A 15,646-nucleotide genomic window follows, 5' to 3' on the forward strand; every position below is an offset into this window, starting at 1 on the left:
AAGGAAACCCCAGCTTAATTTGGCAGCTTGGTGCCTATGGTTTTGGGTTTGTTTGTTTTTTTTTTTGTCACAAGGTATAGCAAGCAGAGCTTATGGATTTTGACATGGTTTTGAAAGGGGAAGAGGGAGATGGAAAAATCACTTTCTCTTCAATTTCATCCATGTTTAGGAACCAGGAATGGTTGACTTGCTTTTAGAAGAATGGCAAATTGTGAAATGCATACATTTATCTGTAGGCATCACAAGAAAGAAAGGAAGAAGGAAAAAGAACACAAATTGTAAAATTTCAAAAACAGAAAGAGACTGAACCACAGTCTGGAAAATCATGCCCTTCAGAATAATGACTCAACCTGAAGCTTTCGTTTCGACTCTGGTGATTCAGCAGCACAGGAGTGCTGGAGAATGAATGAATTCCTTGGGAACGATATTTGCCTCCCAGTAGCCGAGAATTGTTACTCTGCTGGAAGGTTAGCTGCTTCTGGAAATAAAGCTCTCCAGTGACTCTGCCCTGCTCCCCAAGCCACAAAACCTCTGCCCTCCTGTACACTTCTCAGCTGAGGGGCCAAGCTCAGAACACAGTCCCAGCAAAACTGTCCTGGACAAAACACTGTCCTCAGAGTGGGATGGGCTCAGCCAGAAGGCAGTTAGAGGTGAAAGGAGTGCCACTGTCCAACATGAAGGTCCCCTAGCTAAACTGAACCTCTTCCATGCAAGGGGAAGGGCTTGGAAGGGAGGTGCTACTGTGGAAATTCCCCAACTGTGTCCTTCAGCGGACACATTTATGAGGTTGAAAAAAGAGGCTTAAAAGCCACAAACTATTAGTGCCAGTTATTACAATCTTCACTTACAGCTTTGGCTTCGGCTTTGGCTACTGCTTGTATTTATCCACTTTGGATTTTGCCACTTGGCACCTTCAGCTGGACTTTGATTTTAAACACTTTTGTGATGACACTTCCTCTTTTACCCTTTGATGGGACCTAGATTTTTCTCAGGTAAGGAATGAAGTGGTTTCTTTATATAGCTTATCAGCTTTCTTTTTTCTCCCAAAGAATTTTCCAACTGAGTCATTATTTCTCAAATTAAGTGACCAAAAATGGAGGATGGTCATTTTTCAGGAGAGGGAGAAAATTTAAATTGTGCTGCCTGAAGACTAGAGGCGATTCCCCCTCCTAGACTGTGAGCCCGTTGTTGGATGGATATTTTCTCTATCTGTTGCCAAACTGTACTTTCCAAGTGCTTAGTACAGTGCTCTGCAGTGAGCCCTCAATAAATATGATTGAATGAATGAATGAATGCGAAGACCAAAGGAATAATTCTTACAATGTGGGAATATCAACTGCATCTGTTTTAAGAGCAACGGTCAACTGGCCACTGGATTAAGAGGCACTTCAAATGCTGGGCGATGATGGTGAGATTGGTTCATGGTGCATTTAGGGGAAGAGAGGTAGAAGGGTCCTTGTTCTAGGAGGTTTGGCTGCTCTGCCCACAGCAAGCCCTAAATATCAGTGTTTGATTGACTTATTGGCTGGGCTTTGTTTCTCCCTGGCCTCCTTACTGCTCCTCTCCAATGCTCCTTCAGATTGGCTCTCTCCCTGGTCCTTCTGCAGTACTTGAAGGGACTGGCAGGATGAATGCTGATTGGTTACAAATTGGTTATGCATGCATAAGAATTTTTGATAACCCGCCAGTCTTCTGGCTGAGCTTAATATAGGAGATTTTGCTGCTGCCTCATTGTTTGTGCTTCTTGCTATCAATCTCTATCCATTTCTTGTGAGACGCACTGATACACTCTTAGGAACCAGGGTGCTTTCTACACTGCAAGCTCATTGTGGGCAGGGAATGTGTCTGTTTATTGTTATGCTGTAGTCTCCCAAGTGTTTAGGATGATGCTTTGCAGACAGTAAGCACTCATTACACACAACTGAATGAATGAATGACATGCACTAGATCGTCCCCCATGAAACAACAACTGTCCAAACACTAACCTTATGGCAGCGGGGGGTTGCAATCCCTCCAAACTGCTGGATGATTGGAGGGATTGCAAAGGGAGTGGGTAGGGGAAGAGGTGGAGGAGGGAGAAGGGGCAGACAGGCAGCCTCTCAAAAGAAGAACAGTCTCCAAGATGATGCCCCTAAACCGATACATGCTATCCTTTAGGCCTAGTTTCTCAACTCTCCAGATTAAAGCTGAGGAATCACTGGACGATAAGATTTCCATCTTTAAAATGAAATGTGATGCAGTCTATGGATATCAATTTATGGGCTCTTCAATGGAGTTTTAAATTTTACACTCTATACCTAAGGGGCCATGCTCCATCTGAAAGGAAAATCATTCTCGGACTTGAAGCAGCCACCTAATTTGGAATTTGAGAGCATCACAGTGATTCTTCAGAGCCATGGACACACTGCATTCACAAGGACAGCAGTTCTATTTATGTGCTACTCATGTTCATACAAAGGAGGTGGGGACTGAAAAGACAGAGGAAAGGAGTAGTAGTCTACAGAGTTGGGGGTGGTGGAAGAAGGAACACCCCAAAGAGAGGTCCAAAAGGCAGGTAAGGAACCCACATGACCTTTCACAAAGCCCAGGCTGGAGAATGGTGGATAACTTGGGTCAAAAGTAGGAAAAGAAAAACAACCCCAAACAACCCCTCAAAACAAAAAAACACATCCATTTTCTATTAGTTATAATCAGCATGGTAGAGGATCTTTTCAGCTGACACATGTGCATTACCTGCTTTCCCTCACCCAGACACAAAAGGGCATGAAGGAAAGGGGAGTGGCAACCTACGGAGAAGGAAAAGGGCTATATTTTGAACAGAATGAATGAGAAAATATGCTGGTACTCCTACTGTGCTGGGAAATCCAAAAACGGTCATCAGCCCATCTCGGAAAAGCTTGAACAGGCCTCTAGGGATTAGAACAGCTGCTGAATTTATGGTACCCTGGGAACCTCTATTTGTCAAGTGCCAGAGAGGCAGCCCTGACACTGGCACAGGTGAAGATGAATTTTCATTCAGCGCAGTTTGCCTTCTGACTCCATTAATCCTCAGGGTTTTGATGATGAATTTCTTTCTTTCTTTTTTTTAATTTTATTTATTTTCACTCGAACGTCTCCTCCCACTGCCTGCAACAGCATGGAAGGAGCAGAACAGATGGTGCTTGGCAGGGTAGACAGAGAGCCCATGAGGATACAAAGCCTGCCCACTCTGAAATCACATGACTACATGTGCAAGGAAAAAGCGCTGATTTCCTCTGGGAGACATAGAAGCAATGATATTAGTATTCCCAGAGGAGGGATCGGGCGGGGGGGAAGGAGGGAAGGAGGAAGGGAAGGTTAACTGGCCATTTCTGAGGGAGACCACACTCATACCAATCAACTCCTCAACAAGGACCACATTTAATCACAAGATACAGAAGAACCAATGCTGGAAAGTTTGTGAGACTTTGGTGGAATGGTGGTAAGTGAATGTCTAGGGTGTGTTACAATGCAAAGTCTATTTGGCATGAAATGGGAAGGGGTGTACAGTAGTTGAATACTGGCCTCTACTTAACCTCCAATTGGCTCTGACCCCGGCTTTAATCGGAATGAGCCAGGATTTACAACTCATCGAAGGATGGAGTTTGACACCTGCTGTAATCAGGAGAACTGTCATCACAAGGACAGCTGTCAGACCAAACGGTAACTCAAAAGGGAATGGATAAACCCTCAAGATATTCTCCTTACTGACCCCATTGCAGACTCAACTATGTCTGAATTTATATCACAGCTATTAAGAATGGGAGACGCTAATTTACAAACTGGAAGAATACTTTTTGTGGGAAATGAAAATTTGCACAATCTCCCTGTGAGGCACACCATTAAAATGAGAGAACTGTCAAATATTTTCAATTTGAAATATATGTGCCAAAACAAGACAATAATAATAAATGTTGCACCTGGAGAATTTCCAGTATTCTGCCAGTCTTGACTATGGGAGGGAGAGTCAAGCAGAGGCCAGTCCATTCCATTCCTAGCTTAGGCAGTGGCTAGAGAATGGAAGGCTATCTGCTACAAGTTAAAACTCCCCTGCGCTGGGCAACAGCGGCATGGGAGAGAGTCGAGGGCTGAGACTCAAGATAACTGTGCAGAAGGAGGCAATGGTAAACCACTTCTGTATTTTTACCAAGAAAACTATGGATACACTACCACAAAGACGGCAGATGGAGGTGTGGTGTTTTGGGAGCGAATGTGCCCATGGTATTGCTATGGGTCAGAGATGACAGCATAAGACAGAATTTGATGAACACTTACTATGTGCCAAGCACTGTACTAAAAGATGATACCAGAAAATCAGGTCCTATATGGGCTCACAGTCCAAGTAGGAGGGAGGACAGGAAGCGAATCCCCATTTTGCCAATGAGAGAACTGAGGAATAGAGAAGTTGAGTGACTTGTTGAAGGTCACCCAGAAGAGTAGTGGCAAAGCCAGGATTAGAACACAAGGTCCTCTGACTCCCGGGCCTGTGATCTAGATTGTTTCAATGTCTATATGTATCATTTGCTTAGTCCTTTGCAAAACTACTGAAATAGTGGCAGAGAATGCGGTCACTAGCTGAATTCTTGCATCTTGCCCAATATTACAACATACTGGGCTTTTGGAATGCCTCCAAAATCCACTCTTTTCTTCCCAGTGGGCAAGATTTGGAGAACCTTTGCATTTACTCTCTGTGTAAGCACAGAACTAATATATGCCTGGTCTTGTAAGCTTAGGATGGAGGAGCAATTAGTCTTAAATGGGTTATACTTATCATTCAGTATTTTAAAATGGCTTACCATAATGTAGAGCTGTCTGTCCTTCATTATCCTGCAAGGCAAAAATAACCATTTTTAGGAAACCAGGCAATCCCATGAGGTTGCAGGACATATGGAAAGTCATATTATTTTCCTCTGTCAAATATATGAAATATTCCAGAATTTAACAGATTGAGCCAACCCACAGGAAAATAGAAAAATTCAATTCTCTGATCTTATTTATGAAATGAAGAGAGCAGTGTTTCCTGTTCAGAGTACTGTGGAACAGGAATTCTAGGCAGTCCTTTGTAAACCACTCTTTTTCACCAGCTTATTTATGGAACAGAAAGTTAAGTATCCAAATGTATGTTATTCACATGAACTCTGCTGGATAGTACTCCCCTAAGTGCTCAGTTCGGTGCTCCGCATACAGTAAGCGCTCAATAAATACGATCGATTGGTTACGTGGTCACTGCCTGTTGATCTGCCCTGACAGGTGCAACCAGTGACTTATTCTGAGTACAGTTCAGATGTTAGTACTCTACGCCATAATCTGTAAAGTGACCAAGAATATCAAAGAGAGATCGAGAAATGATTTTCAGAGCTTTTTGTTTTTGAAAATTCATCTGGGAAGGGAAGATTCACATTTAAACTTTGATTTGTTCTAAAAGACTGGGGTGATTTTTGGAACATGGAAAAATCTGTGCATTCTAGACCCAAAAGGAAGACTAAGCATTTTTCAGCTACACATTATGCCTCCCTACAGCCATGAAATGGAAAAGAAGGCTTTTTTTTCCATTTGAGTTGCAATGGTAAAAGCAAACTTGACTATATGATATGTAAATTGATTAATATCTACTGCAAACACAACAAGCAAATGACTGAAAGGAAAACAATCAAGGACAGCATCTATCGATTATTCATCCTTAATAAGGCAACAGATCAAATTCACAATGCCCACAAATGGTTCTGAAGCACAGGCTTACTTTGGAAGCTGCAATAAAGATGACTGCATTGACTTCAGCAAGACACTGAAATCGCTGGAGAGGCAGAGGTTGGAGTAGACCCGGTGCAGTATAAATGAGTTATTGGAAATACAGAATGTATAATGAATGTATGTACGGTTCTGCTAGCTCGTCAGGGGGAGGGGAAGAGTATTTCCACAACATAGAAGTCCTAATATACATTTTGGCCAAAGTATTAAAACCTTTTAAAAATGGGATGGAAGAAAAGAACACTGGCTCAGAAATTTGAAGAAAAAGGAAAGAAGACAGTTTCTGTATCGCCTCACAGGACAAATCCCTGGGATGGTTATTCCTGACTGTAAAAGTCTTGGGATGATTTCAAGCTTGCTAAAACATAATGAAAAGACACCATACTGCCTCATCCCATACCATGATTGAGGTTTGTATGAAAGGTATCTAAATGACGACAAAAAAACAGTTTCATTTTTAAGGTTCCACAAACACAACTTCAACATATGTGACTTACGCCACACTCGGCGGCTGTTTAAAATTCAGTCTACAGAAAAGAAACACTGCAAGATAACTGGAAAGGTAAAAGAGGGTGAGAAAAATCATCTTTTTAAAAATGGAAAGTTAGTCTGATTGAGAAATTCCACAAGGGAGGCAGGTCAGGTGCATAGAGTTGTCAATCATATTTATTGAGGGCTGACTGTGTGCAGAGCTTAGTACTGGGAAGAGTACACTACAACAATAAACAGACACATTCCCTGCCCATAACGAGCTTACAGGCTAGAGGAGATCCGGCAGCTAAAAAAGCATCTGCATATGAACACAACACTTGCACTGGCTGCAAAAGCTAATAACAAATAGCTTCGTCAAATATAGCAGAAACAGGAAGTAGGCTACAGATTCAGTAGGCCTGCTTGCTGATCATGGGACAAAAGGGGCCTTCAAGGATAATAAGGGGAGAGAATCAAGATTCTCAATTAATTCTTTAGTTCAGTGTGAACTGAAAATGTTATTGAGACTCCCATACCCAAACTGTTTTTACACCGAATTGATAAACTATATCTACATAAATCACTGAGACCAGATAGTATCCACTTGAAAGTTCTGAAGAGAACTTGTAGGGAAAGCTGCAGAATCCTGCTAAGAGGGTGTAATCTATCTTTATCATTGGAAATTGTACCAAATGACTGGCAAATCTAACATGTAACTCTCATGTGTTAAAAAAAACACCACAAACCAAAAAAAAGCAAGGTTCTAAAGGTGATTCTGGAAATTATAGATGGCAGGTTTCATCGTTACACTTGGAAAATTAGTATTTTCCATGGAAAATTAAGGTATTAATTAAATGTAGAATAATTGAACACTTAGAAAAACAGTTTGGGGGGAAGGGCAAGGTGTCTCCTGAAAAGAGAAATCAGACCTCATTAGTATGCTAAAGACATGGATAAAGGGAAACCAGTAGTCTTCACAAGGTATTTTAAAAGTCTGAGCAATTGAAAAATAGGAGGGAACATTCCATCACAGGTAGAAAACTGGATAAAAGACAGAAAACAAAGTGTAGGGATATGTGGCCACTTGTTACAGTGGAGAGGGCTGATAGTGAGAACTCCTAAAGTATCACCGCTGGGGACTGGTTTTGTTTAACATCTTCATAAATGATTTAGAAAGGGATGACAACTGATTTATTTTTAAGCATCAGACAAATTTGTGGCTGCAGCTAAAAAGGCCAATCAAATATTGGACATCATCAGGAAAGAAGAGAAAGAGAAAAGGAAACAAAAAGGAAAGCTTTGTCACCCAATAAAACCATGGTATACCTGAGTTGCAAAACTGTATGTAGTTCTGTCTGCTTCACTTTTGACATAATAGAGATAGAAAGGGTACAGAGAGAGACCATCAGAATGATGTGGGAGATGGAAAAGCTTTTTGACAAAGATACATTGAAGGGGTTAAGAATTGTTAGTCTGCAAAGTTGTACGCTAAAAGGGGACATGACTGAAATCTACAAAATCATAAAGAGTGTGGATAGGGTGAATACCAAATCCCACAATACAAGAAGAGGAGGCCACTCACTCAAATTTGAAGGTGGCAGATCCAAAACAGACAGAAACTTCTGTTCTCCTACTGCACTTCCCCAAGTGCTTAGCACAGTGCCCTGCATACAGAAAGCACTCCATAAATACAATTGATTGTTCTCAGGAGAAGGTATGGAATTTATCACAGGAAGATGTGTGGAGAGAAAACAGCAGAAGGAGTGAGAGGGGTTTGGGTAAATTAATGGCCAGTGGTCCATGGTGGGTTAACAGAGGGAAAGTTACAGTTGTAGAGGGGAATGATTTAGGATATTAGATAGTACATCTGTAAACATAAGAACTGATGTCAGGGAGGGCAACCATCACCCAATTCCTCTTAGAAAGACAATGCTGGACTGGATGGACCTATGCTCTGAACCAGAAATGGCAGTGCTGGTGATAAGCCCATTTAAAGAAAAACTCCAACTATGATTTGGTCTTAGAACGAATCAGCAAAGAAACTGGCTGTGGCATCATGCTCACAGGTTTATGTCATCTAAAAGTAAATGTAATAACTTCAATATTGCTCCACTCCAGAAGTAGTCTTCAAAGATACATTGATCAACCATAAATTTTCACTTTAAAATAATAAAAAACCTTTCCCCAAATATTCTTTTGTCTTTTTAAAAAATATTGGCATGATATGGAAAGATCTTTTAACATTCATTTTCCCTTTCACTGACTGTAAATGCCAGCTGAGTGTGTACAAAAGCATTTTCCAATGATTCCTTTTTAGATAGAATAGTTATCATTTGCATTTGCCCTATGAAAATTTTTAAGCCATCTGAACCAAAAAAAGACCCACGCATGGTTCTTTTGAAATGACTCTTTGACATGCTTTGATGGGGTCACTATTCTCAATCGCCTGTTCAGTTTGTTTCTAGGAGCGCCATAGCTAATGCAAGACTTATGTGCTCAGTGGTGCTGTGCTGAAGCATTCAAATGCTTGTTGTGAGATAAAAATTTTGATCCTTCAATTTCTAGCATTTCTACCTGAAAACCAATTAGAAGGGGGCCGTTCGGGAAAGGACCATGACTATAATCACAGAAGGAAGGGGAGTGGAGAGATAAACGGCTTATATGGCTATCTAATTCTATTAGCTCTGCTGTTTTCTAGCAGAGCTACAGAAAAGGGGTGAAGGTTTCAAAATGTTTTAGTACCCCATCTCTAGGCATGGGTTGGAGAACTAGAAATTAGGTATCAGACAGGTGCCACCAAGTGGCTGAAATTAACTTTCCAGTTACAAACCTCCTCAGGGAGCATAGATGGTACTGGGGTCCCCAGTATGAATCCAATTCAAGGTTACTTTTACTTTTTATTAATTACAATTCATTTTACTAATTCTGACCTTCCTAGGGGTTTTACACTTTAATTTTCCATAAAGTGAATGACTTTTTAGAGCGATACCTGAAATAAACTGGAAATCTTGGTGGACAGTTACAAAGATGAAACTATTCATAATTCTTTCTGTTACTATTATTATTTAGTCCTGAGTACCCTTCTATTCTCTATCTACAAGCACTCCCTTGGAGAACTCATTCACTTATATGACTTTGACTACTACTTCTATGCAAATGATTCCCAAACCTACATCTTTGGCCCTGATTTCTCTCTCTCTCTCTGCAGTCTCGCATTTCCTCCCATTGCCTCAAACTTAACATGTCCAAAACAGAATCCTTATCATCCCACCTAAACCATGTCCTCCCCCTGACTTTCCCATCCTGTAGACAGCACTCCCATCCTTCCTGTCTCAGAAACCTTTAACCTTGGAGTTAGCCTTAACTCATCTCTCTCATTCAACCTACATATTGTCTATAATATTTTTTTGGTATTTAAGTGCTTACTACGTGCCAAGCACTGTTCTAAACCCTGGGGTAGATACAAGGTAATCAGGCTGTCCCACATGGGGCTCACAGTCTTAATCCCCATTTTACAGATGAGGTAACAGACACAGAGGAGTTAAGCGACTTGCCCAAGGTCACACAGCAGACAAGTGACGGAGATTAGAACCCACGCTCACTAGGCCTTGATGCTTCTCTAATGTCATCTAGACTGTAAGTTTGTTGTGGGCACAGAATGTGTCTACTATATTGTTCTCCCTAGCGTTTACTAGTGCTCTGCACACAATAATTGCTCAGTAAATATTACTGATTGATTTTTGGCACTTGTTGGTTAAAGCTTGGCTGGCAAACCTGAACTAGGTGTACAGTGGCTCCTAAAACCTGGAGAGGCTCATTTTTTTTTCATGTTCAATGAGCAGAAGATTGTAGTTTCAAAGACTGTGGGGTTCCTGGTACAACCTCACCAACACCAAGTTGAAGAAAAAAATCCCTTTTGTACTTAAACATCAAGCATTTACACCCACTTATCTACCAACTCCTTTAATATTGCTGCTCCTCATTATTGATTTAAAAATGGACTGTATGCAAAACATAATACAAGGACATAGCATCTTTCTCATGTGTAACCTTGAAATCCAGTCCAGGGGCCAAATACCTGGAGTCTATGCAGACGTTTTATTTTAAAATATGTGGCAAAGAATAAATAAATGGAATTGAATGTCAAGAATGAGTAAGCAAAAGCTTTTACTTATCTGGTTTACAACTAGTATCAGCTAATTTTTCTAGATTTAAATAGATTAGGGTTTTTTTTTGTTTCATTCCAAATGACCACACCAGAAGAGAAATGGTTGTCATTATTATTTTTTTCCTCTGTCTGAATTTAGGAGAAATTGCCTAAATTCAATAAATAAGGAGTTGTAATGAACAACAGCAGTAGCCACTGCAAAGAGCAAAATCAGTCATTTAACTGAAACGTGGGGATACTACATTAGGTACGTGGGTCACATAAAAAGAGTTCAAACAAAAAAACCCCCACAAAAGTTAAAATACAAAAAAGTAGCTAAATTTACCAAATATCTTGATTATTCAAAACAGAAAAATAAGAAACTTCTGTGCCTTTACTGCATGCCCACTTTCCTAAATGATAAAAGAGTGCAAATAAATGACAGAATGACCAAGGAAGTTTTGAGACTTGGACTGAAACTAAGAAGGCTGGAAAATTGCAGGCACAGGTCAAGTTCCTGCAACAAAAACTGTTATGAAAAGGTTGATAATAACCCAGCAAAATACTGCCTCAAAGAGAATAGGGCTTGATCCACAGTAGGTAGTCAATAGAGGAAATAGGCCTGTTGATCAACATTTAAGTACTAACAACCCACATGAAACACTTCTGTACACACTGTTCTACTCTTTAAACATTTAATCACTTTTCCCTCTTTCCATTCTCTTATTATTCATTCATTAATTCAATCGTATTTATTGAGCTCTTACTATGTGCAGAGCACTTTACTAAGTGCTTGGAATGTACAATTCAGCAACAGATAGAGACAATCCCTGCCCAACAATCTAAATGGGGGAGACAGACAACAAAACAAAACAAGTAGTTTGGCATCAATATCATAACACGGCTGATTATAATACAAGACTCGAAAGAGGAAAGAGGGAAAAGTTTTTCCTTCAAATTGTAGATAATTTGGGTCTAGCTCACCTTTAGATTGTAAATTACTTAGGTGCAAGAGTCATCTTTTACGTCTATTGTAACTCTCAAATGCTTAGTAGAGCCTATTGACTGACTGATGACAGTCATCGAGGACTGTGTTCGGCAGGCATATATATCAGAAGATGTTCAGATGAACCAGAACTGTTCCAGAGAGTCAGCAGAGAGTAAGGATTAATAACCCTAATCACTGAAGACCCACTTTACTATTATAGATTGACAATAAACTTAAGGATCAAGGTTACGTGCCAGGCTTTACCAGGGTAAAAAATTTGAATGCTGCTACAAAATCCTGTGTCCTTGGTAATACATTGTGTCTTATGAGGTTTAAATTACATAAAGTAGAAAACTGAATCAAGAAAGTCAGATTGGAAAGCTTGATAGGGTATTGTGATAACTGCTACTATGCTGATTTAGGCACTTATCCTATCCCACTTTGACAACTGCATCAGCCTCCTTGCTGACCTCCCTGCCTCTTCTCTCTCCTCTCTCCAGAACACTTCACTGCTCCCCAGATCATATTTCTAAAATAAGTTCAGTCCACATCTCCCTACTCCTCAAGAACCTCCAGAGGTTGCCCATTCACCAACGCATCCAATAAAAACTCCTTACCATCAGCTTTATAACACTCAATCAGCTTACCCCTTCTATCTTACTTCACTGAATTCCTATTACATCCCAGACAGCAAGGTTGGTTCCTCTAATCCCAATCTGCTCACTGTACCTTGATTTTGTCTGTCTTGCTTCTGACCCCTTTCTCACATCTCCCTCTAGACTGGAACTCCCACCCACTTCATAGAAAACAGAACACCACCCTACTCACCTTCAAAGTCTTATTAAAAACACATCTCCTCCATGAGGCCTTTCCCGATTAAGCCCTGTTTTCCCTAACTCCCTCTCTCTTTTGGGTCACCTATGCCCTTGAATCTGAATCCTTTAAGTACTTGATATCCACCTGTCCCACTGTCCCACAGCACTTAGGTGCATGTCTGTATTTTATTTTAATGCCTGTCTCCTGCTCTAGACGGTAAGGTCTTATGGGCAGAGAACATGTCTATCAACTCTGTTGTACTTTACTCTTGAAAGCGCTCAGGGCAATGCTTTGCATAAAGTAAGCACTCAATAAATACCTCTGACTGACTGGTTAACAAGGCAAAAATCTTGTCAAACTAGAGATCAACAAAGTTGAAGTGCTTAATCTACCAAAGGGCTAGGAGACATTTGGTTTCTTCATCAGCTTCCATCAAGGTCAACTAAGAGTCATAGATGGGTTTCTTAGAATGTAAACTTTCTGAGGACAGGGAGATTATGTCTTCAATTTCTATTCTAAGTTCGTAGGCACTTAGTACAATTCCTGCTACACAACAGGTGTTCAATAAAGTCTAGAGAACAAGGAGTGTAGCTGGGGAAGGCTATGGTTGCAAGAAAGAGGGGGCAATTGGATCACTCTGTGGCCTGGAAGAACAGGGAAGCAAAATAAAAATGGGAATTGTAGGTCATGGATTGGAAAGGAGAAGAGTAGGGCTAGAGCAAGACAGGAGGAAATGGGGAAGGCCAGGAAATTGGTGTGGAGGCAGGGGAAAAATGGGGAGGACCAGAACAGGGGAAAAGTGGGTAAGAAAGTGGGGTTGAAATATGAGGAGCAGAAAAAAAATTATAGAAGGATGGGGCAGAGGACAGGGAAAAAGGGAGTGGATATGATAGGAGAAATGGGTTAGAAGATGGCAGGAAGGAAGGAAGGCAAAGTGAAAGACTGCAGATGTGAAGCATGAAATAAAAGCTCAAGTCAACGTCACACTCAAATGTATCATTCTTGTCATACAAATAAAAACCAGTGTCCTCTCCAACACATAATGGGAGGAGGATGACAGAGGCTTGTTACAGAATATGATTCAAAACCGTTTTGGTCTAGGATGACTTCTGAACCACTTACCCCAATTACCTGAGGAGAAAGGGTTCCATTTTTTGACAAATTTATGTGTCTTAAACATTTTTAAACCTTGGCAAGCAATGATCTTTATCACAACAATAAGAAACTGTAACATATTAATTCAAAAGGTAGGAATCCAGGAAAAACATTGATTTACGATATTAACCAGGTTCAGACTAGAATCAAGTCAGCTGGGAAACAGCAGTTGCTTCAAATTACACACCATGCTGAAAAAACCGGTATCATCTTAAGGTTTTACTGTCAATAATCACACAACAAAGGGACTTGGGGCAAAGTACACTGGAGGGCCAGCAAGCCACAAACTAAGTGCCTATGCTAAATGTAAATGAAATTGGGCACCGTTCCTTTGCTTTCAGTGAAAAAATGATCCTGAAGGCATCTCCAGGAGAAAGCCATACAGATTGCTCGAAGCCTCTACCTGCATAGTGAAATAGGCCAACAAGTTTCATTCCAGACATTTTTGCCATGAGTATGGGGAGTACAGGACTAAAAAGCCAAGTGTGAAAGAAAAGTATTTAGTTAATCTCACATACACAATTGATCCTCGAAATAAAAGGATAAAAAAGAAGAAAGTACGGTGAGGGAGGGGAATAGGTGGTGCAGTTGTACCCCATGGCTACAACTTTAGTACCACCTAAGCTTTCTGGGCTTTGTTGTCCTTCAGAAAGCTTTCCTCCAGAAAGCTGCAATATGTGGCAGGTAACTGACAGGACTGAATGATTGATGCTCTACCTAATGAATAATAAAGGCCAAGCAAAGAACTTAAAGAAGCAGCTCTGGCCTAAGCTGGCTAAATCCACATTATCTTCTGGGTAAGCCTCCCCTCAATGAGTGTATTTTGGGCTTTCTCACCTGAGCATTCAGGAGGGGACTCAGTCATGCACACATGGGGAGGGGCATGGAGGATGTAGGGAAGAGTCTGAATCTAGTCCCTTTCTCTGCTTTCCTCTTTTGCCAAGCTTATTAGTAGAGGCAAGCACAACCCAGAAAAGACAGACTAGAGGGGAGAATCAACTCTTAGCAACTTCTAAATTCTGAAGGAAAGCACAAAAGTTTTTGTAGGGCCGATGAGGGTAGGGAAATGGCATCAGCAGGTGCCATTCCACTCCCTTTTGGTAGATTGTAAACTCCTTGTGGTAGGGTATGAAACTTGGGTTTCTGTGGGATTTGTTTTTGTTTTTAAATGGTATCTGTTATGTGCTTACTATGTGCCAGGTACTGTACTAAGTGCTGGGGTAGATACAAGCTAATCAGGTTGGACACAGTTATTGTCCCTCATGGGGTTTATGTTGTACTTTTCCCAGGGCTTAGAACCTTGTACTATATGGGGTACGGGCTCAATGAATACTGCAATTACTACTGAATTGCACTTCACTCTCCCACTCCACTCCACTCGCCCTCCAAAGAAGAAAAAGTTAGGTCTGGTCATGTTTTATGGAAATGGTTATTATACCTGTGGCATAATTTATTATAGGCCTTGCCCCCCAGGAGCCCCAAGAGAATTGCTGGTACTACCAGTGCATAGGACGTCTGTAATCTTAAGTCAATGGCTGTGTGACCAACAAATGCTAGTAATTATAGAGTTTCCCCCCCCTCCTCCAGAATTGAAAATCTTGAGGAAAAAATGAGTTACATGAGTTCAAGGAAATGTCTGAGAAGAATTTGAAGCATCAAATTAAACTTTTAGGGGGGTATACAAAGACATAAAAAACAGGAAGAATTACTGTTTGTAAAAACGTCTGAGCACAGTAGAATAGGGTTTTTGTATCAGGAAGGAGAGAGATTAGAAAGTTGGCTTGTTACTAAACGAGGAAGTGTGAACTTTATGAAGATGCTAATAATCCACCATAAAAAGCAGAACACTTTTTTTTAAAGTTGTCTTCAACAAGAACAACAACATATCAGGGCACTTTGCTAGTTTACATGTTGAATCATTTACAATTCTTTCTGAAAAATTATTGAGAACTGGAGAGATTAAAAAGAGCTAAAGTGGTTACAATTTTTATGAGTAAAAGAAGAATGCTTTTGAATTCAACATCCAAATTTGGTAAAACCAACTGAGCAAATATTGAGGAAAAAATTCAGAAAACATTTAAGACATAATGGATTCAAGAGTAACAATCATTCCTTGTTTGTTAAAAAGAAATCATTTAGGATAAAACTTGATGGCTTTTTTGGATTGAGTTGTAAAATTAATAGTTGAGGGAAAAGTAGTAGATATTTCACATATAATCTTAAACACAGCACTTAATATAAATCACTTTTAAAAGTTAGTCCAAGTAGGCTCAGTCACAAACCTCGTTTTTCTACCAATGGAA

General features: G+C 40.4%; 1 protein-coding gene across 3 annotated transcripts in view; it reads right to left on the reverse strand.

Annotated features, from left to right (window-relative positions):
- ACBD6 (acyl-CoA binding domain containing 6) overlaps positions 1-15,646 on the reverse strand; it is a 107,548-nt gene that overhangs the window by 1,595 nt on the left and 90,307 nt on the right. For all 3 annotated transcript variants that reach the window (XM_029081128.2, XM_029081127.2, XM_029081126.2), the window contains one exon: positions 4,815-4,845. In XM_029081128.2, the coding sequence (XP_028936961.1) occupies positions 4,815-4,845 (31 nt within the window). The remainder of the gene's footprint in view (positions 1-4,814; positions 4,846-15,646) is intronic.

This window comes from Ornithorhynchus anatinus, chromosome 16 (assembly GCF_004115215.2).
Source record: "Ornithorhynchus anatinus isolate Pmale09 chromosome 16, mOrnAna1.pri.v4, whole genome shotgun sequence".
NCBI classification, from domain to species: domain Eukaryota; kingdom Metazoa; phylum Chordata; class Mammalia; order Monotremata; family Ornithorhynchidae; genus Ornithorhynchus; species Ornithorhynchus anatinus.